The 27,536-nt window shown below is 32.3% G+C and overlaps 1 protein-coding gene across 1 annotated transcript in view; it reads left to right on the top strand.

The window, feature by feature from the left end:
• LOC107438039 (uncharacterized) overlaps positions 1–27,536 on the top strand; it is a 171,776-nt gene that overhangs the window by 112,330 nt on the left and 31,910 nt on the right. Inside the window, exons 22-26 of the mRNA XM_071181888.1 lie at positions 1,726–6,666; positions 8,215–8,418; positions 11,184–11,372; positions 12,225–12,434; positions 13,634–14,011. Coding sequence (XP_071037989.1) covers positions 1,726–6,666; positions 8,215–8,418; positions 11,184–11,372; positions 12,225–12,434; positions 13,634–14,011 — 5,922 coding nt within the window. The remainder of the gene's footprint in view (positions 1–1,725; positions 6,667–8,214; positions 8,419–11,183; positions 11,373–12,224; positions 12,435–13,633; positions 14,012–27,536) is intronic.

Raw genomic sequence — 27,536 nt, forward strand, 5'->3', positions numbered from 1 at the left:
TCAAATTTATTCACAAAATTATTGCCATTGCGTACACTAACTATGAAAATCAGCCATCCCCTCAACTACCAGGTGGTCTCTTGTTTTTCTGCTCATTCATTTATTATCATTAATTTTTATTGCTTCTAACCTGCTTTTGACTTTTCATCATCCTAGTCTCGAAATGGAGCGTCGTTTTTTGGAAGCTCGAAACGTGAAGTTATAAATCGGAAGTAGTTTTCTATTTTAATGTATTGGTGTTTATTTTAAAATGTTCATTGTATTTTTGATGTGATATGTTTTTTTCGTTAAAATGACTATAATTTCTAATATATGCAATACTAACCCTACTGACTACTGTGCTTTTATATCTTTCTTGTGAATGCATTTGTCACTTTCTCTTGATGCAAAACTTTCAAAGCAGGACTAGTGTTCGACTATTTGATGGAAAAAAATGAACTTTATGAAACTATCATCTATGCTGAAAATGGTGCTGAATCATCAGAGGAAAGTTATGGAAACCAATGAATAATTTGGGAAACAATTCAGTATAATAAATTTAGCATCATAGCGGTAAATCGTTATTAAATTCAAAAAACAGAAACAGCGTTTGAAAGGAGCAAGCTCTGATTTTTTTAAGGCTTCACTTATTTAAATCCTTAATTGCGAAAAGCTTCTTTCAGACTTTCGAAAACAGTATTGTTTTACAGAAGCTAATTTGTTTTGAATTTATTAATAATCATCAATTATATTACAAAACCTAAGACATGCTTTAAAAAATAGGCTTTGAGCTTCCATTATCCAAGATAGACGGTTGTGTTTTAGACTGCAATATGAAATCAAGATTAATTTTCAAATATGATCAGTTTTTCGAGTATATTTTTGATTTGTAGATGAAACTATACGTTCTTCTTTATAAATTCTTCTACTTTTAGACAGTTTCAATTGCAGATTAATTTTATTGGAGTTCACTCATAAAGTTAATATTCAAATCGGTGCAATTTGAAGTTATCATTACTTAGTTTCTAATTTATTATATATTTTTTTCACATCATACTATAGAAGAACTTAATTGAAATAAGATTTTAAATCTGCTAATTCGTGATTTTAAGTCGAATCTGAAAACTTGGAAGTTATCAATACTTTCATCTATTAAGCTAACCAAGCTCTTCAGAAATAATTCAACGAACCCAAGCGATTTGAGGAACTTATCATAGAACTTACGGACATATGATTTATGATTCTGTTGATTCGTGGCTGTAATTTTCATATCTAAAACTTAGAAGTTATAACTACTTCCACTATTCAAGCTTTATCTAAAAATTACAGCCAATGTCCGTGGAAATGAATTATCAAATCTGCTAAATCATGATTAAAAATTTTGAAGCCTGAAAACTTGGAAGCTAATTAAGCTGTCCAAGTACTTTCAGAAAAACGAAACTCTTTCGGAATGGATTTCCGTATCGGCTGATTAAAGAAGAGTTGCTTAACGTATTATTAAGTAAAGTGCTTAACGTATCATTTGATTTTACAAGGAAAATATCTTTGAACTGGTAAAAGTTTAGAAAACCAGAATCTTTGACAAGGATGAAAAAGTCTGAATCTTACTAATAGCATTAACAAACTAACCTTAGCTTATGGCATAGATTTTTTATGATTCAAAAACTCTATTTTATTTTGATCAGAAAATAAAAAAAATAGTTATGCTTGCTCCTTGAAAATGTTCCTGTTTCTTGAATCTTTCAGGAACATCGCCCGCTACAACAATTGAACCAGCTACGACAATTGAACCAGCAACAACAATCGTTGATGTTTCTGAAGAAGAAGAGCCTCCAAAAGACCAAGAAAAGGCCATTTTAAATAGTTCAGAGCTTAAAAAACAAGAAGAAAAAGAATCAGCACCAAAATCACAAGAATCGAGTTTTAATGTGGGTCCGATTGTTCTTGACAGTGATGAAGATTCAACAGGGTTTTACAACAGTTTAGCTGACATTGAAGAAAGTATCAGGTCGTCAGATGATCTTACCACGGTGACAGTTAACCTACCCACAACAATAAATGCTTACGACATTTTTGAAACAACTACAGAAAAACGTGACGTTGAATCCACGACATCATCAGAAATGCCAACGTCTGAAACTACAACGACAGCAGAACCCTGCTTAAAAAAGTCAGGTGCTATACAAGAAAGTGCCAATGGCAATCTCCCGGTACATTCTGGTGACACTATTGTGTCACCTTTGATTACGGAACTTAGACCCGCAGCTATGGATAATGAAACAAAACACGCTGATACAATCCCATCCATATCGGTGTCTCCCAATAATGGGTTCAAACCCGTGAATGCTTTTATTTCGAAAGATGATTTGTCGAAAAGACCATCTGTCAGCGAGCAAAGTGATCCAAACGCAACCCCAATGAAACAAATTGTTTCTGAAAATAATTTTAAGAATAATAACATGCAGCCCATATTGCAAAATCTCCAACAGCTCATGACAAATCTTCACCAGGTATTATCTAATCATCAAGCACCTAATGCGCCAGAAAAAGATATTTTGCAAACTAGCGCCAGTATCCAATCCGGAGAAGATACTTCCATTCATAGATTCGATTATAGGAATGTTTCATCCACTGACAAAACTCCTGAAGATGTTACAAAATCCCCAGTTGATGTTCGAATAGCTCAAAGTACTACTGTTTCAGTTGATGAAATATCCAGTAGTGTTGTTTCTACTGAAGAAAGTTCTCCCATAGTTGAAACTGATTCAATCATTTCTGGCGACGCGACGACGAGTCAAAGTACTTTAAATGCAATTCCTCAACAAGAAGAATCTCAATCAAATCAACAGTTAATAAATCAGGGAATTGCTTCCCAATTTCAGTTGTATCCACCATTCGCTTTCCAAAGTAATCAGCCATTCAATGGCGCATCTTCTCCACAAATTCCCTACCAAAATCCCTACTTCCCGGGTCTTTCACCGTCATTGCATGGATCACTTCAACCGATGTTTGGCACACAACAAACTTTCATACACAATCCTCAGAACCTTGTATATCCTCCATCAGCAACATTACTCCAAACAAACATTCCTATACCGCCGTCTTTACAGCAGCAACTAAATGCTGGAACACAGACGCTAGGATTTTTACAACAAATTTTAAATCAAGTTAACAATCCATTTTACCAGCAGCAGTTGCTACAATCACAGCTGCAGCCTCAGCAGCAGTTAGGTAATTATGGTCAGTGGAACATGCAAGATAACAGGTTATCAAGTAATCAGGAAAAAGTTAAACCTGACAAATCCTCTCAAGAAGACTTAAGTTATGAAGAAAGTCAAGAACAAGTCACAGATCAGCAGAAAGTTCAGGAAACATCTCACACAGAAGACAAAAAACCGCAGCCTGATTATCAAATCATCAATATACATGATTCTTCAAACAAAGAAGCGATTTCTGAAGTAGATCCTATTCCAGAATTCAATCACCATGTACCCCAAACATCCAATCAAATGACAGGACAAAGTAACGTTCAATTAGTTTCCAATTTGGAAACTTTCACAGAACATTCCCCACAGATTTCACCGAATAAAGTGTTTGGTATTCAAGAACAAACCTTTGCAGAAAAACCTGATTCCCTGATGCCAATTTCAAGTGATAATACTCAAGCGCATACTCAAAGTTACCTGGAAAATATCTACGGTCAAACCAATATTGTAGGAACTGTCAAACCTCAACAACAATGGCAACAAGTTCAAACTAATGGTGCAGATGCAAGTGAAATAGTACAAGCAAATAGTGAAGATTTGCTGACTGCTGAAGCCCAGCAACAAATTCCCGATCAAATGAAACCCTCAAATCAAATCTCCATTCAAGAGTCTAAACCCGAAAACTCATTTTTATCAGAATCCTCTACGCAGATGGATTTGGCAATAAATGAAGAGCAGCAAAATGAATCTACCTCTATGGGCAATAATCAGTATTTAAGACCGTCACTGGTACAAACTCAACAACAAATGAATTCTTTTTCCCAGTTTCAGCAACAATTTGCGGAGCAACAAAAGCAACAATTTATACAGAATCAACAGCATTTCATTCAATCACCACCCCACATTCAAATTCAACAGAACTATCAATCTCAAGCTCATATTCAGCCTCATCTAAACATCCAGTCTCAACAAAATATGCTTCTGCAGCAACAAGCTCAACCACCACAAAATATCTTACTTCAACAACAAAGTCAACAGCAACAAAACATTCTATCTCAACAGCATAGTCAACAACAGCAAAACATCGTGCCTCAGCAATCGATTCAGTTACAGCCAAATATAAAGCCTCAAGAACAGATTCAGGCGCAACAAAGCATGCCATCAAATATTCAACATCAGCAACAAATACAAGCACAGCAACAGTATGTTCAACCTCAGACAATATTTTCGCAAGCTCAACAGCAATATATTCAGCCACAACAACATCACGAAACTCAAGAAGATAAAATAAGTTCTTCACCCCAAAATGTTGAAGCACAAGATCAACATATTCAACCACAAATTCAACAGCAATATTCGCAATCTTATCAACCCCTAAATCAAAATATCCAAGGGCAACAGAATTTGGTTTCCCAGCAAAACTCAGCATCTCAAGCAATATATGCACCGTTAACACCCAGTATACAGTTTCAGCAGCAACAAACACAATCACAACAACTTGGAAGCTCGCCACAAACACTAAACCAAAATTTTCAACCTCAACAACATTATGTTCAACCTCAGCAACAATATGTTCCACCTCAACAACAATATGTTCCATCTCAACAACAATATGCTCCATCACAGCAGCAATATGTTCCACCTCAACAACAGTATCTTCCACCTCAACAGCAATATCTTCCACCTCAGCAGCAATATCTTCCCCCACAGCAGCAAATTCAAAAACCTCTGAACCCCAATGTTCAACAGCAACCACAGTTTGGCGATGTATATCAAAACTATCAAACGACAAATCAGAATTTAACACCCCAACAGCAGTATTTACAACAGCAATTCTTGCAAAACAACCAAGCTTCAAATCAGCATGTGTTGCAACCACAACAATCAAGTGTTCCACTTAGCAATTCTCAGGAACAAATAGTACAACTTAATAAAGAACCAACTTTGCCGCAACAGATTTATATTACATCCCAACATAATTCAGAAACACAGCAGCATTCACCAACCATTCAACAATCATCTCATGATCATACACACCAACACCAAAGTTCTACCTCTGGAGAAAACACAATGCATTTACCCCAACAAGAATCACAGATTCAGCAAATAAATTCTTTAACCAGAGGACCTGGCGATCCCACAAATTCCCAACAACAGCAAACGTTGGTTGGTTCACAAATAAGTTATCAACAGCAAGCACATTTACACCAAACGGTTTCAGATCAAAATATGCCATTAAATATACAAACTAATGTTCATCAAGTACCTAGTCAGAGTCAACAACAATATATTCATCAGCAACAATCTTCTGTGACTAGCGTCGGGCAAAAAGAAGATCCACTTGTTCAAACAGACTACCAATATATTCAAAATCAAGGAAGTTCAAACATAAATACTAAACCTCAATTACAGACTGAACATCAACAAGTTGTTCACCAAACTCATTTGAATGGAGCCCAGCAAGAGCAAGAAACAAATGAATATCAAGAAGCATCACATCATGATGGGCAAGAACACATCCAGCATCATGTTTCAGAGGAGGATTCCCCAAGCAACGAGCCACTTCAAGAACATGTTGATGGTGACGCGGCACAAGACTCACTTGATTATCAAGAGCACGTTTCTTTTGAAATACCTCAAGAAACTGAACAAGTTGAGGAGCACCAGCATTCACCTCAAATACCAGCAGAAGAAAGACCAAATGACTATCCAGAAGATCTCGAACACGAATCTACCAAAGACCAAGTTGATCAACAGGAACATGCAATAGTTCAGTCAGCAAAGCCTGTGCACATCCAAAGCGTGAAGACACGACCTGGGAGTATCGTTAGACCACATTTTCAACAACTGAAAACAACTACCAAACCTCCCGTGATGCATGACCTATTCCCGGCTCCATCAAGACCCCCAAGACCATCCCTTCAACAGCAAGATGATGCAGAAGATCCTCAATTTGAGGAAGAAGACCCACAAGACTTCGAATACGAAGATTTCGATTGGGAAGATCCCGAAATAGCGACCACACCTCCTCCGGTTTATGAATCCGATACCTCACCGAGTCAACAACTGATTGTTGAAAATTTCGACAATCATCAGCCAGAAATTTCTAATAGACCATTTGGTCAAGAGCAGGTTTTAGTCACGACTAACAACTATCTTTCTAATCGAGTATCTTCTACCCCCCGCAGGCCATCTTCTAAGTTTCCTTACCCCACAAAAGCTACAAATGTATTTGCTTCTTTCTCTGCAGCTTCACCCACAGTGGGAGCCTACGGTGCGATGAAGTATTCCACCCGAGGTCCATCTTACCAATGCCCAACACCACACTGCAACGGTTACAACTGTTCCTTGATCAGAGGTGGGGATGGTTGTCAAAAATGTGTCTGCGACTCGCCGTGCGCTCCCTGCCCATCTCACTGTGTCAAGACGAAAACATACTCTGAAGGACGTTGTCCAGTATGCGACTGCACCCAGGTTTCTGGTAAGCATGCTGTGTCTATGATAGTTGAGGAAATTAGTGGAAAAATTTGTGGTAAATTTTAGCTAATAGATAAAGAAATTAGCTTCAAAATATTAAGATTTTCGAAACAAAACTTTTCAATTCATATCGCCATATATAAAGATATGACAAAGTAAATCTATGTTCTATATTCACTGTTGACTAGAATTTTCTTTCAAAAATGAAAAGTAAATAGTTTTCAAAACACTACTTAACAAAATCTTCCACTAATTTCTTCAATTATGAATTTAAAAACAATACTAAAGGAATAATAATGTATTTTTTGTATAAAATATATCAATATATATATATATATATATATATATATAGTCCCTGACCGGATTATTAGATGCNTATATATATATATATGCATTAGAGTAGCTTACTTTTTTTCATAAAATCTACTTTATGGAGCAAAATTATAGACCCAACTTCCAAGAGCACTTAAATTAAAGCGAAGAGTATTTATTTTGGAAAAATAATAGCCTCTTTTTGTATATTTTGAAGTTATTTACCGTCCCTAAACATTATATGCAACATATTTTTGTCAGAAACTAAGTTTTAGTCTTTTTTAAGAAATATTAAAATAAAATGAACTTTAAAATCTAAAACAAGAGTGCAACTTTTGCCCGAAGAGTGAATATTCAAATTTCTTAAATAATAAAACGAAATTGGCTTTAAAATAGGTTTGAAATATTAAAAACAGAAAAAGCAAAACTTTTGTATCGCATACTATTTTACTTATTAATTAGAGAGAACTTAACGACTTCATAATTTCTAAAAGATAAAAACTTAGGCATCATTTAATGTTTGAAAAATATTTTAATGTGTCTTTTTATTCCACTGGGCTAAACATATTTTAAATTCAGAGTTTATCTTATCTTATATGAAAGGAAAAGAAAACTACTGTTTATGAAAATCACTCAACAGTAAAGCTGTCTCAATTTGGTATAAAATCTTCTTTGTTCAAATCGAATTTTTACTTCCCACATTATATTGCTTCCTCGTTTCTTTACTTTCTGTAATTTCTGCGCGCTTTCATTGTCCGGTATAAAATAACAAAGAATAAATGCGAACATATTTTGCACCAATGCCTACTGAGCATTGAAAATTTAATTAGAAAAGAAGATTAGCTGCTAAGATTTTAGCTCATATATGCTAAGCTTTTACATAAATCTTCGATGCAATTTCAGCTTCTCTCTTTCAGAGCAACTGTGTTTCCTCTAAAAAGCAGAAACACAATAAATTTGATCTTTTTGTAAATCAAAAAGAGAGATTAGCTCTCCAGCGTTCAGCTCATATGCGCTAAGTTCATGGATAAATCTTCGTTGCAATTTTTGCTTCTCTCTTTCAGAGCGACAGTGCTCCCTCTGTCAGACAGAAGAACAACAAATTCCACTTTTTGATGCAACTTCAATGTTGCTGATTGGATAAATAAAGTCACGCTCAGAAAGAGAGAGAGATGTTAAGCTTTTAGCTCCCATGCATTAAATTTAAATCTTCAGTACAATTTCGACTTCTCTCTTTCAGAGCGACAATGTCCCCCTCTCACAGACTGTTCAGGAAGCAATTGTAGGGAAGTGAGGGATAGTGACGGTTGCCTGAGTTGCGTCTGTGATCCCAAATGTGCTGAGCCAAAATGCGATCCTGGTTGCGAAGTTTTACGAGATGTACCACCAGGGCAATGTCCTGGGTGTTTATGCAGAGTAACTGTTGTTCAAGCTGTTGTCCAACGTAAGTAGAGTTTTTCTCAAAATTAAACAGATGAGAACTCATCGATTATGAACTTCACACAAATCATCCAATTTAAATAACGTGTTAATAATTAGTGAAGGGATTCAGACTTCGCACATAACCGGTTCTCAAATGTGTCGAAAAAACATTACTTTTAAATATCTAAATTAATTGGTATTTTTCAATTCCTAGTATTAGTCCACACTCTTCCCACGTCTTGCTCAAATTTTCAATCGTTGAATAAAATACGTTTCATTCATCCACTACAAGTTCAAATACATTTTTTTGACCTTGTAGTGGACGACTCTTAATTTTAATACAATTTTTTCAAATACTAATTCATTCATTAAATAGGGATGAGGGAAAAACGAAATGGAATTTTCTGATGGGTTAAGCGTTAGTCCTTGTTTTCAATTATACAGTTTTTCATCTATTTTTAAAATTACATTAGTGATAATTTTTAACTTATAGCTCTATTTGAACAAAAAAGTAGCTTATTGCACACATTTAAGTATTTAATTATTTTATATTTGCTGTGTCAGATAAATTCAATAAAGAACATTACGGGGCAGCAAGTGTGGTCCAGGTCACCAAATGTATACTTTTATATTTGTCTCATACCATGCTCCTTTTTTTCAATTCCTTCTATTAGTTCACACTCTACCTATATCTTGTTGAAATTTTCAATCGTTAATTAAATACTTTTTATTCAATTTGATAACTTAAGTCACCGGAATTTAGCACAGAATTTTTATATATCTAACTATTCAATAATATTCATTCGTATCATTCCTTAAAACAACCCTGGTTTAGTAACAAAGCAAAATGAAAATTATACCCTGAATTGTGACCGTTAACATTCTATAGCAATCGTTTAATCATACAAAACTAATCTCTAAAAAAAGTCATTTTGTTTTATGTATTGTATACTTTTAAATTTAAAGTAATCCTGATTAACTTAAGGTGAAGTTTTTTATTACTGAAAATAAATTAATAATCATTTTTCTGAGGGCAAAAAAGCTGCCACAACTAAGATAATTATAAATAAGTAAACAGACTAATGAGTTGTTTTTTCAGAGATGGAATTTTTTGTCAACGTTAAACTTGGCATAGCATACCAGGTATCTAATCCTGTTTAAATTTGATTATATTTTGAATTTCACAAAATAATGATCATTCAAATTATTATGTATGATGAAATTAGAAATTTTAATCATAGTTACAGATATGAAATTTATTCTAAAAACTCACTCTTGCAATTCGTGCCATAAATACCTCACTGGTGGACTTGCAAAAATTTCTGTGCACTTTTAAAGTACAATAGGGCGGTGTGATAAAACTAACTTGTGGACAAATGAAACAAAATACTTGAAACGCTTTACTGGAAAGAAGTTAAAACTATGAAACCGAAAAAGATAAATTGTTCCAACTCCAGGAAATATGAGCAGGGTTTTTTTTTTCAAGTTCCAAAGCTGAGGGAAAGATGACCCCCCAAGGTTTCTGCCATATCCTTGTAAGAGAGTCGTCTAAGACAGTATTGATTCTTGGGTTAACAAGTTTGTTAAACTCTGTTTTTGAAAATAGATTTCACAATTTAAGTTCCCTCGAAGAATTGAAATTTTTAAAAAAAGAGACTTTTACGTCAAAAAATTTATGTCTCTTACTTTCTATTAATGAATCAATTTGTGTTTCAAGTGGCTAGCATACTCTTCTTCAAAGTCAGTGTGGGACAAATTTCTCTTGTATGCTACGAGTTTTCCTCTTTCTTTAAAATTTCTTTGTCTCTTCTTTTGAGGATAAAGTCCGAATTCATGGTTGAGGTTGAGAGGTACGAATCATTTGAGTGTTTCATTATCACGGGTGCACTTCTGGGTTTAGCAAATAAAAAATTACATGCAGCAACTCTAGTTTTTGAAAATAATTTAAACTTTTGGCCATCATTAATTAAAAAAAAACTTTAGATAATACCCAAGTCAAAATTTCTGATGGTTTTCCATTGATGGACCAAGATAATCTCAATAGTAACCAATAATAATTCCATCATGAACCATTATATTTTTGATGGTAACCAACATAAGTGTAACCATCACCTCAATATAGGTATTCGGTCAGATTTATGATGGTCCAACATAAGAATAGCAACTTGTTTTGATAGTTTGTTCATGTTACTCCCTCAGAAATTTCCATCATATGTATTTTCTCAGATATCAAATTTTGCAACGATCATGAACCACCATCCCCCCAATGTAGAAATTCGGGCTGATTTTTGATGGTTCAACATGAAAAATCGACTTATTTTGATGGTTTATTCCTGAGAACCAACAAGAATTCTCATTAAACCATCAGCCATTGTAACCATCATGAACCATCACAAATCATCATGGATTGTTGATTCATGAGAACCAAACTTCTTTTGATTGTCAGCCATCAGAGTATTAAAGTAGCATTTTCCATCAGGGAATGATGCAAATTTGTTGACATATCAAAATCCATGAACACATGATGGAAAATGTTGGGACCATGAAATGATGTTAGGCCATCATGAATCCCACTGAAACTAACATAAATCATTAAAATATTTTGTTGGGACCATCGAGAATTTTGATTTGGGTATCATCCTTTAAAATCTGTACCCAAGTGAATTTTATGGTATTTGAAATAGAACTTGATGATTAAGTGATGCTAAATCAATTTACAATAGACTGAAAATAGGGTTTTTAGAAGTGAAAGAAAAACAAGTTTTTCAGTAGAAATTCCTGTTTTAGGGCCATCAGCACCATCTTGTGCTCCTATATCTTGCATAGGAAAGAATTGCAGAGAAGTTAAAGGCCCAGATGGCTGTTCCACTTGTAGCTGTTGTGCTATTCCGAAATGTGGACCAGGTTGTAGCCTCCAAACTGATGTACCTCCAGGAACTTGTCCATCATGCGTTTGCCCAACTTTTACAGATGATGGTACGTCAAATATTCAAATGAAATTTGTTGCAAAAAAATATTTTTGTATTTATTTTGATTACTTCACGAAAGCAAATCACGCAAATAAATCTCGGGTGATCAGTTCAGTTTCTTGGTTTTTTTTCTTTTTTTTCTATTTTACAAAGCATTCGTTAAGTTAGATTAGAGATTAAGTTAGATTCGTTAAATTAGAATGGTTATTAAGCAGGTGATTGTCAATCATAACCACAGTTCTTTAACTATTAACCCTAAGTTCTACAACTCAGAAAGAAATGCATTTGAAGAGCCTCATGTGTTTCTCTTTATTGAAAAATTGTTTTACTGATATAAATGCAAATTTTCACTCAATTGATTCAGGGATATTCAAACATTTTACCAATCAATCATTCATCGTTATTAAGGCATAAAAATTCTCAATGATTTTATGAATTTCAAAACTCCTCAATCATTTCATGATAAACATGATAAAATGATCATTTGATGATACGCAAAATTTGAGGAACTTGTTTTCATCATAGTCTGATTTAATGATAATTCATTATTTAGAAATTTGAGTAGCTAAGTTAAGAATGCCTCTGAAATTTAAGGATTTAAAATAACGAGTATTATGTACTTCTAGGTTGTATTGAGACTTGAATATTTCTATCAATATGGAAATCCTTTTAGCTACGAAAACATTCCAGAATTATATTTCAAAATAAAAACCCAGTACAGAAACTTATTAATATTCCATCAATATCTACGTGCTAATACTTAGGACAACCTAACCTAATGCCTATCAACTAAATCAATTTAGAATTTTGGAATTATTAACAGCCATCACATTTCATAATGTTCTCAATAAATTCGCAGATGAAGATGATTACGATGACGACTTGTATTGTCCCAATTTATTCTGCTCCGATCATGGTTGTAGGGAGATTCCCGGTCCCAAGGGATGTCCCATCTGTTCCTGCGACAAGCCCATCTGCCAGACACCTGTTTGTGATCCAGGCTGCCAAATTGTCACCAACAAGTATCTCTCGTATTGTCCTGTTTGCATCTGCAGCCAACCTGCCAATGGTGAGTTGAAGTTGTCACCATTTAGTGCAAACGTAAATCAATAGCCAGAGCTCAGATGAGTTTTGCCACTTTCATGGGGCCATTTGTTCGTTCAAACAGCATCGATGTACTCTTTTTTTCTTACTTCTTCAACAATTCAACATCCGAAATCTTAATCATTTCACTACTTTCTGCTATATTCGTCTATCATCTACTCTACGATGTCTTGATCTGTCTTCTATTACTCTACAACTTGATCGGCACAGGATTCTCTATATACTCAATCTAACATTCTTTGACATTTTGATCTCTCCTCTATTTCCCGACTTCTTGATCTGTCCTTTATTCTTCGACATCTTGATCCTTCCAACATTCTTTGACATCTTAATTTGACCAACATCTTGATATGCTAAAAAATTCTTGACACCTTGGCACTTGAATCGGTCCAACGTTTTTAAGTATCTTAATCTTATTCTAAATAACAAATCTATTATGCTTTCTCATATTAAGTATTCCCTTTTCACCTCCCACTTTATTCTGATCTCTATTATTCCAAATCTAAATCTGCTCACTGAATTTTCACACCTTTCCACGATTCTTTGCATTCTTCTGGGGTCCCGTTTGACAACTTAATGTCTTAACTTTTAAGTTATGAATGTGTAGAAAATGTATTTTCTGTAGGCAGAATAAACTCGTGATAACTTTGTATCGACCAAATTCAGGTGTTTAAATTGAGAATTTAAATTCTTGCGAAACACAATTTTAAATAATTACTTTTTATATGTCTAAACTATATCTGAAAATAATAAAACAGTTTTACTTCGTAACTTCAAAATCCTAACTACTAAAAAACGGAGAAGGGTAAGTCAGATAAAACTGCAATTCCCTTTCTTTTATCACATTTTTAAAGTACCCTATTATGATCTTGTTTCTTTTCCTTTCTTTATTTTCCTTTTTGTTTCAGACTTCAATTTGCGTGTATGATATCATAAGAGTTGGGCTCAATATTCTTGCATTCAGCTCGCTAAATTCTGTATTCGATCCAATAAGAAACGCTGTCAGATTAACCTATTTATCGGTTGCTTTTGGAATTTTGTCACATAAACCAATCATAAACTTAGATTTCAATTATTGCCACAAGAAACACACTAATCTAATAACATTAGTTAAAAATATGATTCACTCAGTGATTCACACTTTAAAAGCATTTTCTTTTACAGAATCATCTTCATCAGATTCGTCAAACAAAGGTGGCCAAGGAATCAAAACAGGGGACACATCAGGAGTTTTTACAGGCATGATCGAACCCGTAGTTGCGGAAGAGGAATCTACCCTGTCCACGCTGCACACGACAGTGACGGTTGACCTGGAAGAAGTCGAAGAAACTGTGACCGTAGCTACGACAACCGAAGAGCCAACTTGTCCACCACCTGTCTGCTCTGGACTCCGCTGTGGCATGGAAATCGGAGCAGATGGCTGTGAAGTGTGTAAGTGCCGATATAAATGCCCCACACCGAAATGTGTTGGCAGCTGCTATGCGGAGACAAACGCCCCGTCCCACCGATGTCCTGGTTGCGTCTGTCCCTCAAAACCAAAGCGTAAGTATATAAAATAACTAATTTAGAGCTGATTGCAATATCCCGTGCTCTAATTTACAATCCAGCGATCTTTAATGACTCGTTCTTTTTTAAGAGATTTTCCTCTTGCCTGTAATGGGTCCTAACTGTAATTCAATCTTTTATTCAATTCCTACTGTAAGTTCACACTTTCCTATATCTTGTTAAAATTTTCAATCTCTAATAAAATACTTTTTATTCATTCATTCAAGGTCAAAAATACGCTTGTTTAAACTTGTAGTAAATGACGAGGTTAATTCGGTTTTTTCAAATATTAGTACATTAATTAAATAGGGATGGACGAAAAACGAAATGGAATTTTCTGATTGATCTAAGCCAGGGGTTGACAAACTTTTTGATCATCGACCCCTACATAATTTTTCGAAATCTCCATCGACCCCCATAAAAGTAATTTTCTGTTAATTAAGATAACACTCTATTAGATACTGTGTTTGTACATTTATTTTATGATTTTGAACATTTATTAAAGTAATAGTACATAGTGTAACAATAGTTTTATGAAAAATATTTTAATGTTGAAATATAAATACCTTAATATTTATGAAATAATAAGTAATTATAAGTAGAAATAATAAGTAAAGTAACTACGGATTTATTGCTTCTTAATCAATGACATGGGTGTGCCTGGTATTTTTTATTTTTTTTTTGCAAGGTTCGTTATATTGGGTTCAAAATTGATCAATTTTAATTTTAAATCCCCTCGAAACTCCACATTTAATTTATTTCTGTTCTTAGTTAAGATTGAATTTACGTGACTGAAACCGGCTTCAACCATATAGGAACTTTGAAATGCTATCATAAATGGCTGAGCTATTTCGTAAAGTCTTACATATTTTTGCATTATATTTATATTTGTCCAAAATTTGCTTATTGCTAAATTTTTAAAATGCGTCTTTGCTTCAAATCCCCATAATAATTCAGCAAGCTCATCTTGCAGGTTGATGTCCACGTTTTCAATTTGAGCAGAAAATGGCACAATAATCCAATCAGGGATGTCAATGTTTTCCAAATCAACAAAACGCAGTTTAAAATCGTCGCTCAATTTTTGAAGATTTCTCGTATATATTTCCAAGTCTTTTATTTTTAATTGTCACATATCTGAAAAACACTGATAATCCTTCGACCCTTCCGGTTCGGATCGACCCCCATTCTACCCCCTGGCTCAGATCGACCCCCGCTTATGTTAAACAGACCCCTGGGGATCTATATAGACCACTTTGGCGACCTCTGATCTAAGCATTAGTCATTGTTTTAAATTTTACTATAAGCGATTCCTGTTTTTACATACTTTAAAGATAACATCAGTGATAATATCTAATTCATAAACAAAAAAATAGTTTATTGCTCACATTTAAATATTTAATTATTTTATATTCGCTGTGTCAGATAAATTCAATGAAGAACATGACGTGGCAGCACGTGTGGGCCACGTCATCAAATGTATACTTTTATAGTTGTCTGATACCACGCTCCTTTTTTTCAATTCCTTCTATTAGTTCACATTCTCCCTATATACCAGTATTTATATATCTTGATCAAATTTTCAATAGTTAATAAAATACTTTTTATTCTTCCGCTCAATTTTTTTAAAAATTTATAGTGGTTGACACTTGATGTTAATACAGTTTTTTTTTTCAAATATTAATTCATTCATTAAATTTAATTAATTAATTTTAGCTTTATGTGAGAGAAAAAATTATAATTATTTAATAAAAAGTTACTATAATAAAATTTTTCATTTTTGATCAAGTAGGAATTGACTTTAGAATTTTTTTATATATTACCTGTTTCTTTTAAAATTCTTTACGTGAATTTAAAAAAAAATGAATTGAAAATACTAAACAGGAAAGTGGGTTTGTAAAGGGCCACTGAATTGGAAAATTGCACTCCTTTGTCAATTTGAACTGCATACAAATGCCACATATATAAAACTCACCTAACAAAAAGTTTATGTGTGACTCTATTTTGTCGATCTTTGTAAGACCTCACATCATATAACATACAAAAATGTTGTAAGTTTGCAAGTTAAAAGGAAAAATCGTCCGGTGACTCCCAAGTTTTTGCACCCCTTCTGTTTAATACAAACTATTAAATGAATATAATTTATTCTCCTTTACGACTTTCATTTAAGATATTCAAAAATTTGATAGATTGATTTGAAAGTACTCATTTTACGGAAATGCGCTGTATATAATTCGGTTTCATATAAGGCACAAACTTTAGTCAATTCTATCTTAATTCAGGAAGAGAAAAACTCAAAAACTATCCCCTTTTTTTCTAAAAAAAAATGAAAGTTATTAATCTTTAATTTCTAACATACTAAAAAAAGCTTAAATTATTATCATTCTTATTTTTAACTTAAGCTTTAAGCAATTGTTTTCCCTCTACAATTTAAGCAGGTAATGTCTAACAATTAGCAACATTAAATCTTACCAAAATATCTAATTTTTGTCCATTTCTTGCAGAAAAAAAGACATTCTGACCTTATTTTAAACTTATTTTAAAATTCTGTGGTGTTCATTTTATATTGTGATTATCTGACTTGCAGTTTTTTTAAGAATCGAATAAGAGTAAAATCAGCAATTTAATTTAGCTAATAACAAATTTGTCCCCAAATGCTTCCTTTAACTGGATGATGTAATTTAGCTATCCATTATTGCAAACTATATTATGGCCAGCGGCGATCGAAACTCCGACTACTAGGTTGGTCCGCTTTTTTTATAAAAATATCTAGAGATTTTACAGTTAGAAAATCAAGGCAATATATAAGTATCGTTTGATACATGTTTACTGTTACTTTCAATTTTGTTACTGTCCAGTTTGCTATTTTCCAATTTGCTCTCGACTGTTATTTCCAACTAATCAAATAATATCTTGCTGCTTCAGTTTTTTTGGATTTTTTGTTTAATATAGAGATGGATAACTGTTACAGCAAAACTTCTTATCTGCTAAAATGTAACAGAAGAATATATCTCTTGTTAACACAAGTTTTTATCCATCTATATAAGACAGGAATATAAATTTATCATAATTTACAATCATTTAGCGTTTTCTATATGAAATGTTGTCTCATTATCGAAAATGTGGTAAACACAAAACTAAATGAATGTATAACATTGAAGAAGAAAAAAATCGAAAATTTATATTTTATTAATTCTTTGTTTTTAGCTCCCAGGTACTGAAGGATGACTGTTGGCTGTGATCCATTAGATATCAACGTGTAATATCCTTTAAAAAAAAACAATGTCATCCACATCACATCATTCCTGAAAACAACCATTCACGATGAATAAAGAACTGAAATATCGTGCCAAACTACCAACAGCTGAATTTTCAATTCGATGAACAACTCTTCTTCAACATCGAACAATTCTTTTTCCTACCCAAATCAAAACAGCTCAACAATAGTTACAAAAGGAAATCTTTGCATGGAAAAATTCCCAAAATGGAACTTCTAAGAAACGCATGTGTAAGATATCATCTTGCCAGAACTAATTTATGTTTCATTTAACTCATTCGGGTGGTAGAATTGTGGAAAAGCTACCACTGTATTTATTTTTCATACTATCATGTTAAACTGGCAGTTGTTGTCAACACAAGTCTTTTTCATACTCTGCACCTGACGCTTGTAGACGCTTCGTACAATCACACACTCTGTTACGTTTGGAACTCTCTTTTTTTTGTTCTTTATGAGCACCAGATTCCAGATGAACTGAGAAGGAATCTCAGTAAAGTAATTCGAATAATAATTTATACATTTAAAAACATACGTTGTGTATGTTCATTCTTCTGAGATCATTCATTTATTCTTTTTAGAACATTAATTTACTTTTCTAAGAAAATTAATTTATTTTTCTAAGAACATAAATTTATTTTTCTAAAAACATTAATTTATTCTTTTAAAAATATTAATTTATTCTTTCAAAAATATTAATTTATTCTTTAATCAACATTAATGTATTCTTTTTAGAATATTAATATATTCTTCTAAGAACATTAATTTATTCTTCAAAAACTATTAAATTATTTTTTTAAAAACATTAATTAATACTTCTAAGAACATTACTTATTCTTCTAATATCATTAATTTCTACTTCTAAGATCATTAACTTGTTCTTCCAAGAACATTAACTTATTCAGCTAAGATCATTATGTTTATTCTTCTAAGATTACAGTTTGTTCTGGAAAGAACATTGATTTATTTTTCTAAGAACATTAGTTTGTTCTTCTAAAACCATCAGTTTATTAAGGCTTTAATTATAACAGTTTTTATGTTAAAAGATGTTTGGGAACAAATTTATGATGATTTTTATACTTTTCATCACTAATTTTGTTAATTCTCCGAAATACTTATTTATATTTTATTCACTTTCCGAGTTTTGTGATAGTAAAAAAATGGATAATGAAAATATCTTTTAAAAGAAAAGAAATGATAAATTTTACTCTCCTAGCCTCATCATTTCCCAGTTATATCCAGAAATGTTAAACATAAAAAAAATGAATGACAAATTTTGCAGTTAACATATGTTTTTGCAAAACACAAAATATACACAAATGACAAAACGAAACTTTTAAAAATGCTTATATATTCTTATATTGCGATTTCAAATTAATTTAGCAAAACTATAAACTAACAAAAATTTTCAAAAATTCTGGGATAAAAATTAAACACTAACTTAACGCTAAACCGAAAACAACGATAAGGCAAATTAAGTGGCCAAGTTAAAACAAATACATTTAACAAAATAAACTGTGACATTATGTATATAACAAACTTGAAGATTGAACCACCTAGAAGATTTCTTTTTCTCAGTTTGTCTGGAATTGTTTTGAACAACGCTTGCACAATCTTTGTATAACAGATGTAGAGTGCACTTTAATCCCTCTTCACTATCCTCTGGTGGAACTAAGTTATGAAGTTTTTTTTTTTTTAATTATATGTAGTCTTCCTAAGATTAAATATTTGGTCTTTGAAAATTATATATTATTACGAACACACGGTAAACTATTTTCGCATCTTATCTGTGCGTAAGGTGTAGATTAAATGTCATCAAGTGTAAAAAATAAAGCAAAATTTGAGATATTATCATAAATTAGATTTATCATTTCAAATAATAAATCAGTTTATTTTTTTATTTGTTTTTAAAAAGTGTCGGGTTCCATTAACGGCACGTAACTAATTTTTAATCATAATACCGCTTTGGATTGATCTGGCAGTCTTTTGTTTAATTATGACAAACCTTTTCTTTGCCTGTCCAATTGTCTTGATTCAAAATTGGCAAAGTTCAGTGTAATTACTTTGGGGTTCAAAACTGATTAAATCTTGCCCAGTTGTTTAGGTTCAAAACTGTCTTCGTCCGGTCAAATTGTTTGGTTCTAAACTGACATTGCCCAAATCCATTTTCCTTTAAATCTTTGTTTAGCTCATGTTTTAACTTCGAAAATAATAAAAGTACGGATATTAAATTTTTTAAAAAATATCGAAAATTATATTTCGAATTTTTAAAAATTAAATTTTAAATAAAGTAATAAACATATTTATTTACTAACATTTAGCAATCTACGTTTGAATTTTATAACAAACATAAGAACAGTATTTCATAAGAAAGTTTTTACCTTTATTTTAAACAGAAAACAAATTCCTTTTTCAAAATTCTTGGTACTTTCACTTATATATTCACGCGAACTTCAAAACTGCAAAACCTTAATTTCAGTAGTTAAAGCTATCATTTCTGTTGAAACAACTAATAGCCTGCTCTCCACTAATATCAGGTTGTGCAAATCTAATTTAGAAGGTTTCAATAATTGATAATAATAAAATTTGAATAATAATAAATTGACCAAGATATGACTAATCAAACGAAAGGTTCTTTAAAAACTTGAGGTCCATCAGAGGCGAGTGAAATGATGTATTGGAGGAAAATGTTAAAAAAAAGAGGCCTTTTTATAAAACCGTTCCGAATGAAGACACACAAATTCTTTTTCGATGATTGGATCCCATCCAGAAGATGCCTTAGAAATTTGAGATGTAGTTACATCAATTGGTTTGTTTAAATTACTATTCAAAGCTCTAAGTGTACTTTTGCCAATAACAACAATTTTTTTATTCCTTTGAATAATAAATCTTTATACAAATTGTCTGTGTCGTATTCTTTTGTGTCCATTTTATGTTTAATTATCTCATCGTTGTTAGTTCAAACGGAAACGAAACATTTCTTACAGAAAAAATTTCACTGTATTTTTTGTATTCAGGGATTTGGAAGTCATAATCTGTCAGCAGATGGCGCTAGGACTGCCACAATGAGATAACTGCGAGTGACGTAGGGGGGGGGGAGGTATCTCGATCACGAATGGTTGTTGAAATGTAGCCCTTTTTTACGTTAGCAACAGTTCTCTCCATTACATTTCCAGTAAACAAAGCCCGACAACTATCACTTCTCTTAAGTGACACATTTTAAATTCTTTCACAAAGATTTCGTCAATATTTTATTTACGCAGAAACTTAACACAAAGATGGGTACAAAGTCATGAGGAACATAAACAAACTAATTATGCATCGAAGTTGTCAGGTACACAAAACTAAAATATATCACGGTTACAGTAAAATACATAAATTAATAGTAAATTTTGGTTAAGAAAAAAGAAGTATACAAGAAGAAGTTATATTTTTACTAATTCGATGTGCGAAACGGCTCTGTATTTAACTTGCTAATTAACATTTTAACTTATGTAGAGAAACTTCACAGAACTTTAATACGCTAATTTGCTGATAAAGATTACCTGGCACTGACGTCATAGGTCACATGTGTGAGTATGGGAGGTCTTCTTGAAGTGCAAGTACCCAATTGGGCGAGCATCAATATCGTTCATTTCAGATCACTTTGATAGGTCCACTTAATTGTTTTTTTTGTTTTTTGTTTTTTAACTAAAATGCCCAATTTTAATTTTACTCATAATTTCAATGTTTCCACTGTTTAATGTTCCTATTTATTAAATTGCAACGAAATTAGCAACTTTAAATCACAGTTTGGAGATGTATGCGTTCAAAATGAAAAACAAAAAACCTTCTTAACGACAATATGGTTCAAATCGCGTAAAAATAAGTATTAATATAACATGAATTTAGTCAATATAAATTGTTTGATAAGTTTAGATCAAATTTTGTTATTCTCTACGATTTATTTAAGTTTTGATTGAAAACAGGTGACTGGAGCTGATTGTATTTTAATATCTTTGTTTGTTTTTCTTAATAACCGGTGTTGAACTGTCAACCCAAATCTGAGCTTTCGACTATAAAGGTCCGTATCCTTGCAATTTTTACCTAATCCAGAAGACAAAGGAACTCTTGCATCAAGCATTGGGTCAAACTAGACTTGGTGGAAACTTTTTCTATTTGCGTTACATGGCGAAGAAAGCCTCCACGGTTAGCCTGACAGCAAGGGGACTCTAACCCATGATCCGTCTATCACTGAAGATATTTTACGTCAGCACTGTGGTAGGTGCAAGCCTGGAGCAGAATTCATATTGACCAGCCACTGCTGGGATGTTAAATGATTAGGAGACAAACGCTCTATCGCCTGAGCAGCCTAATATCTTTGTTATTAAAAATTGGGATGTTTTAAGTTAATTTAATATAAAATAATTAATAGACATATTTCAAATAAGTAAATGGCACTGATTTAAGTTATTGAGCACCGATAAGTAATTTAGGAGCACCTATTTGTGAAAAGGCACTACAACTTTAACTAAAAACTAACTGAAATACATTCAAGGTTCCAATAAAATACTGTAAACAGATAGTTAGCATTAACAACCACAATATTACGGCAATTTTTGAATGCTATAGCCAAGTGATATAGTTCAACCTCCCACTAGGAGATTTATTTTAAGTGAGAAATCGGACACAAATACGAAAAGTTCTGTGTATAAACATGCCTCTTTACGATGGATTTAAATTCTTTTCCTTCGAAATAAAGAATGACTGCATTCTGGAAAATATGGTTCCACTTTTTCAGACTGGAATGTGGTTGGAAGTTTTTACGCAAAATTCATTGCACTCTGTAAGTAAATAAGAAAAAATTGAAAATAAATCTTTAAAACTCAAAAATTTACCAATTGTTTGTCTAATTAATATTTTCTTCAAAAAATGTTTAAATAACGAAAAAAAATCAATATATTTTTCATCGAATCAGAACGTTTCTTCCGTTTTTTCGTGAATGAGTCAGTAAAAAAAGAATGATTTCCTCTTTCAGGGGAAAATTAGTCAATCGTTTGCACTTGACATTGTCCAGAAGCTCTATGACCGGAAAGTGAAAATGAGCGTAGCTGATGGCGCCCTTCTTTTATTAAGAGGCGCCAATTTAGAGCCAAGAAATGTACTTTCTGTTACAATTTTCTCTTTTTATTTTACTGCCACTCTAAATGCGACTCATTATCCTTAGAAGATTCTCATTCATATGACTCCAGTTGCAGCTTGATTTTATTGCTTGCTGCTCTAGCTTTTCTGCTCATTAAAACGAAACAGCTGAAAAAGATGGCTTCATATCAATATTTACACAGATACATTACTTTTGCTTGAGAAAAAACTTCCATGTCTTAATGTTAAATACTGTTACAATAGAATACATTTTTTTTTGCAAATTATTTCTGAGTATTTGTCTTGAGTTTCTTCATTATAACATAAAGGGACATGAAGAGATAATTGTCTTTTTACCATCGCATTGGTAGAAAAACTACATGATATTATTTATAAAGCAAATAAATTAAGAGATCTTTGACTGTCATCAGTAGAGCCCGGATTTTGATGACCTAACAAATCTCAACTAATGCCCTTAAAAAGTGCAAAAAATACCCTTAAAAAGGGCAAAAAATGCCCTTAAAAATGCAAAAATTGCGCAAAAAATGCCATAAATAAAGTAAAAATATTGAATTAAAAAAATGTTTTGCTCTTTAAAATTATTATGAGTCATTTAAAAGATATAAAGCAATGCAATACTTGTTCTACGCTCATTAAAGTTTGAAAAATATGTTTTATATCCTAAAATAACAAATGAAAGGAAAATATATTGACACCAAAATATTTTCCTTTTGTATAGAAACTTTAATTGATATAACAACTTCCATCTCATAATATTACTAAACATCAGAATTGCATTGGATTATTAAATGTTTTTTGATAATTTGAAATGTAAACGAGCGTCTCTTGTCTGAAAGTAAATTTTCATTCCTGCAAAAGCTTCTTTCAACGTCTACTGATGTTATTGGTGAGTACTTGAAAAAGACGGTCTTACTGACAATTCTTCTTCAATTCAATTTGAAAAGATGTTGCTTCACCTGTTAATACCCTATAGATTTTCTTTAGTGTTTGGAAGCCAGTGTAATAATGAAAATTGATAAAAAATAATAAAAATTGTAAAAAATTAACAGAAAACTTTAAAAAATGCATTAAAATGCAAAATACGCCCCAAAATTTCAAGAAAAATGCCCTATAAATCTAAAAAAATGCTCTAAAAGACAAAAAATGTCCAAAAATGCAAAAAATGCAAATGTCATCAAAATCCGGGCCTTAGTCATCAGCATAAAATTAATATAAATTCGAAAGATTAGAATGCAAATCTACCTGCAAATTATTTACACTGGTGAATTGTAATTGAGAGAATTTGCAAACTGAGTCGATTATCTCTAGAACTACTGGACCGATTTTAATGAAATTTGATACGTAGTTACATTAATACAATACGAAACAAATTACCAGTCAATTACCAGCGTATCAAATTTCATTAAAATTGGTCCTGTAGTTCTGAAAATAATAGACCAGGTCTGCAAACTCCCTTAATTTCTTACACCAGTGTATTTATCCCGAATTTAAGAGAGCCTCTCTTCTTAATATTGTTCTCTGCTATTACTGCGATTTCAAATGTGATTATTATTTGAAATCTAAGGCTTAAAAACTAAAAATGGTGTTCCTTTATTATATTATAAAATAATCTTATGATATTACCTTAGAGACTTTGCATTCTGTCTACTACTACAAAAAATGACAATTCCGATTTACTGGTAGATAAGACATGTTAACTCGACTCTATGATGGGATACCTTTTCATTGCTGAAGGTTGACATTGCCGATAACAACACGCTCCACGTGGGTGACCCGGACGTGATGTGAACATGCCTACCCTGGCAGTAACGTCCATTTCGATCTGAACACGCCTACTTCGATGGATGTTCCACATTCAACAGTTGACTTGTTACTTGTGACTGCGACACTATCCACTTCCTCACGCTCTTGCTACTCAGTCTCTATCAAACATAGCGTGAAAAGTATTCAATCGACTACTAAAGGCAACACAGGAGCGATCAAGATCGTGAACTTAATACAGCTCTCACGATCAGCTCAAAAGTACGGTGATCTTAATACAGCTCTCCCGGCTTTTCACAAAGCAGCAATGAATCAACTAGTAGTGATTGTGTACCTTTTCATAGATGAAAGGTGACATGGTCGATAACACCTCTCCCTTCAATTTCAACAATTGTGGATTTTCAGTAGCTTCAGAAGAGAATTTTCACCTTGTCGTAGCAAGAGTAATGTATTTATATTTTCATGAATTAGAGCAAAAAGAATTTGGTTCAAAACTAAACACTAGTTACTTAAACAGGTACATATAAGGTCATGTCTTAAGTTCTAATAAACGTTTTGAAATAATATGTTTCAAAAAATTCTTTAGTACACTATTGCTGAAATAAATAGTTCTTAACAACATCAAATATATAGATACTCTTTCTTAATTTGAAACATAATTATAAAAGTTTAGTTGCATGATAGTTTTGTTTTAAAATGTTACATTTACAGTTAAAATAAGTGTTATGTAAAACAGGATTCAATCAACAAATGCAATATGCCAATTTACCTTTTACACATTGTTGCTAAATATGTGTATCGTTGCTAAATGTTTTGCTGAAATATATAGTATTTATTATAAATATATATAGTTTCATATAATAAATAAAAATTAAATAAGAATTTCAAAAAACAAGTTTGTGATTAAAGTTGCAGTTGTAATGGAGCAAAATATTTAAATTTAAATTTTATCCCAATACCATGAGAAATTAAATCTTCGTTATCATATATGTGTTCATAGAAATAAAAAAAACGGAAAATATTTTAGAGGATTTTAATTGAATAATTTAGTTAATTTTGTTGCCACTACTGGTTTATAGCCAAAAATATAAAATAAAAAAAAATGTGCTGTTATATCTGCTTTTAAAATTCGTGTCAAAAAGAAAGTTGCAAAGAACAAATAGGTGAGCAAATAAATATCTAAAAATAATAAAAATAAAATAATACAGAAATGTTTTCAAATTCTGACGAATCATTGTCGATTTCAGTCAGTAGGAAATATTGTAATATCACTTTTCATGCTATTGCATGGGCATTCTGAAATATCGCTTTTGTTCTAAAAATGCTCTACATTTAGAATGCACAGTCATAGAAGAAAATCTATTTGTCAGAATATTTTAATAATAATTTGCATTCAGGCATGCTACCTCTCCCATCGTGTTTCTTTTTTCTTTTAATTTCCCTCTTCTTTCCGAAAATTTAAAGAAAAAAAGCTGTTTTTGTTCCTAAATGAACTAGACAAAGAAAACACAGAGTCACTTAATACCTATTTTTTTAGATTTATTTTAGATTGATTTTCACTTCAGTGTGCTGTAACTCCGACAACATTTCATAAATCTCCCTCTCTCCTACAAAAATTTGAAGTCCCGTAGCGGACTGATCTTAAAAACACGGTTCCCAGTAGAACACCGAAGTCAAGCATCACTGGCTGCGGTCAGTGTGCGAGTGGGTGACCATTTTGATTAGCCTACGTAGGGACCGAGGATGCGCTGTTTCGGTCCTCGTTAAATTGCTCTAATGCAGAGGTCGCCAAAGTGGTCTATATAGACCCCCAGGGGTCTATTTAACAAAGGCGGGGGTCGAATGGGGGTCTATCCGAATCGGAAGGGTTGATTGGGGTCTATGAAAAAACAGTTCTAATTACGCAAATCACACATACCTAATTAAGTATGTAAAATTTGTGAATTTTTTTATTACTGACTTAATATCAGTTTCTTTATAGAACATAAATTAATAAACGTATATTTATTAGGGTGAAACAAGTAATTACGTATAAGCGCGCAGTGGCACAAACTCTGTACTTCTGGTTTATAAGTCATATACATATGTGCCATACAATTGACCAATTTTGAACCCAATATAGCGAACCTTGCAAAAAACACCAAGCACACCCATCTCATTGATTAAGAAGCAATAAATCTGTAGTTATTTCCTCAGGGATGCTTTCCAGACCGTTGCCAATAGCTCATTGTGCAACTCTAGTGCAACGTAAAGAAAGCACCTACTAAAAATTTTAAAATCAAGAAGAAAAAAAGAAATTAAACCTTTTTTTATAGTTTCGTTTCAAAATGTATTAGATCTAGTTAGAATAATAAGAAAAACTACAGACTGATTCGTTTAATTTATTTCATTATCATTTGTACTTAAAACTGTTGCTTCTCTGACGATGCATTCTAAATATTCCCTTACAGGAAAAATTTTATTAAAATTAGGCAATTAATAATATTTGCCAAAAGTCGGAGGAAACACAGCCATAGAAATGCCAGACCAATTTGGAAGAACTATTTTATCCTACTTTATACTTAGGTCTGCAACATATTAAAATCCTTTTTAAATGTTTGACCCCATAACTCATCATTCTGATACCAACAAATAAATAGTAATCGTTTAATTCAGCGTAATGGTTACATCATTTATTATCGTTTGCAATTTATTATCATTTATTATCTCTTAGACAAAATATTCTAAATTTAAAATCCAAATAATTTTATTAAAATTAGAAAGCTCAAATAGTTTACAATTGTAAGACATAACCCAGTCAGAAAAATGCCAGACTAATTTGGTACAATTATTTTATCATCATGTACACGTGTTGTACTCCGTATTATACTTATTTATAAATTTTTGCAATTAAGTCCTCAAAACACCGTCGCCAGATCTGCAGATCAATAGTAATGGTTCTTGTATGAAAAAAAAAGAATGAAAAACTAAGATATTTTGCGAGTCTACGTCCCTCGACTATCAGATTCTGATAGTTGAGAAATACTCTGCTTGTGTATCCATCATTTTTTGTATCCGTATTATACTTATTTATAAATTTTTGCAATTAAGTCCTCAAAACACCGTCGCCAGATCTGCAGATCAATAGTAATGGTTCTTGTATGAAAAAAAAGAATGAAAAACTAAGATATTTTGCGAGTCTACGTCCCTCGACTATCAGATTCTGATAGTTGAGGAATACTCTGCTTGTGTATCCATCATTTTTTGTATCCGTATTATACTTATTTATAAATTTTTGCAATTAAGTCCTCAAAACACCGTAGCCAGATCTGCAGATCAATAGTAATGGTTCTTGTATGAAAAAAAAGA

This window comes from Parasteatoda tepidariorum, chromosome 6 (genome assembly GCF_043381705.1).
Source record: "Parasteatoda tepidariorum isolate YZ-2023 chromosome 6, CAS_Ptep_4.0, whole genome shotgun sequence".
NCBI classification, from domain to species: Eukaryota; Metazoa; Arthropoda; class Arachnida; order Araneae; family Theridiidae; genus Parasteatoda; species Parasteatoda tepidariorum.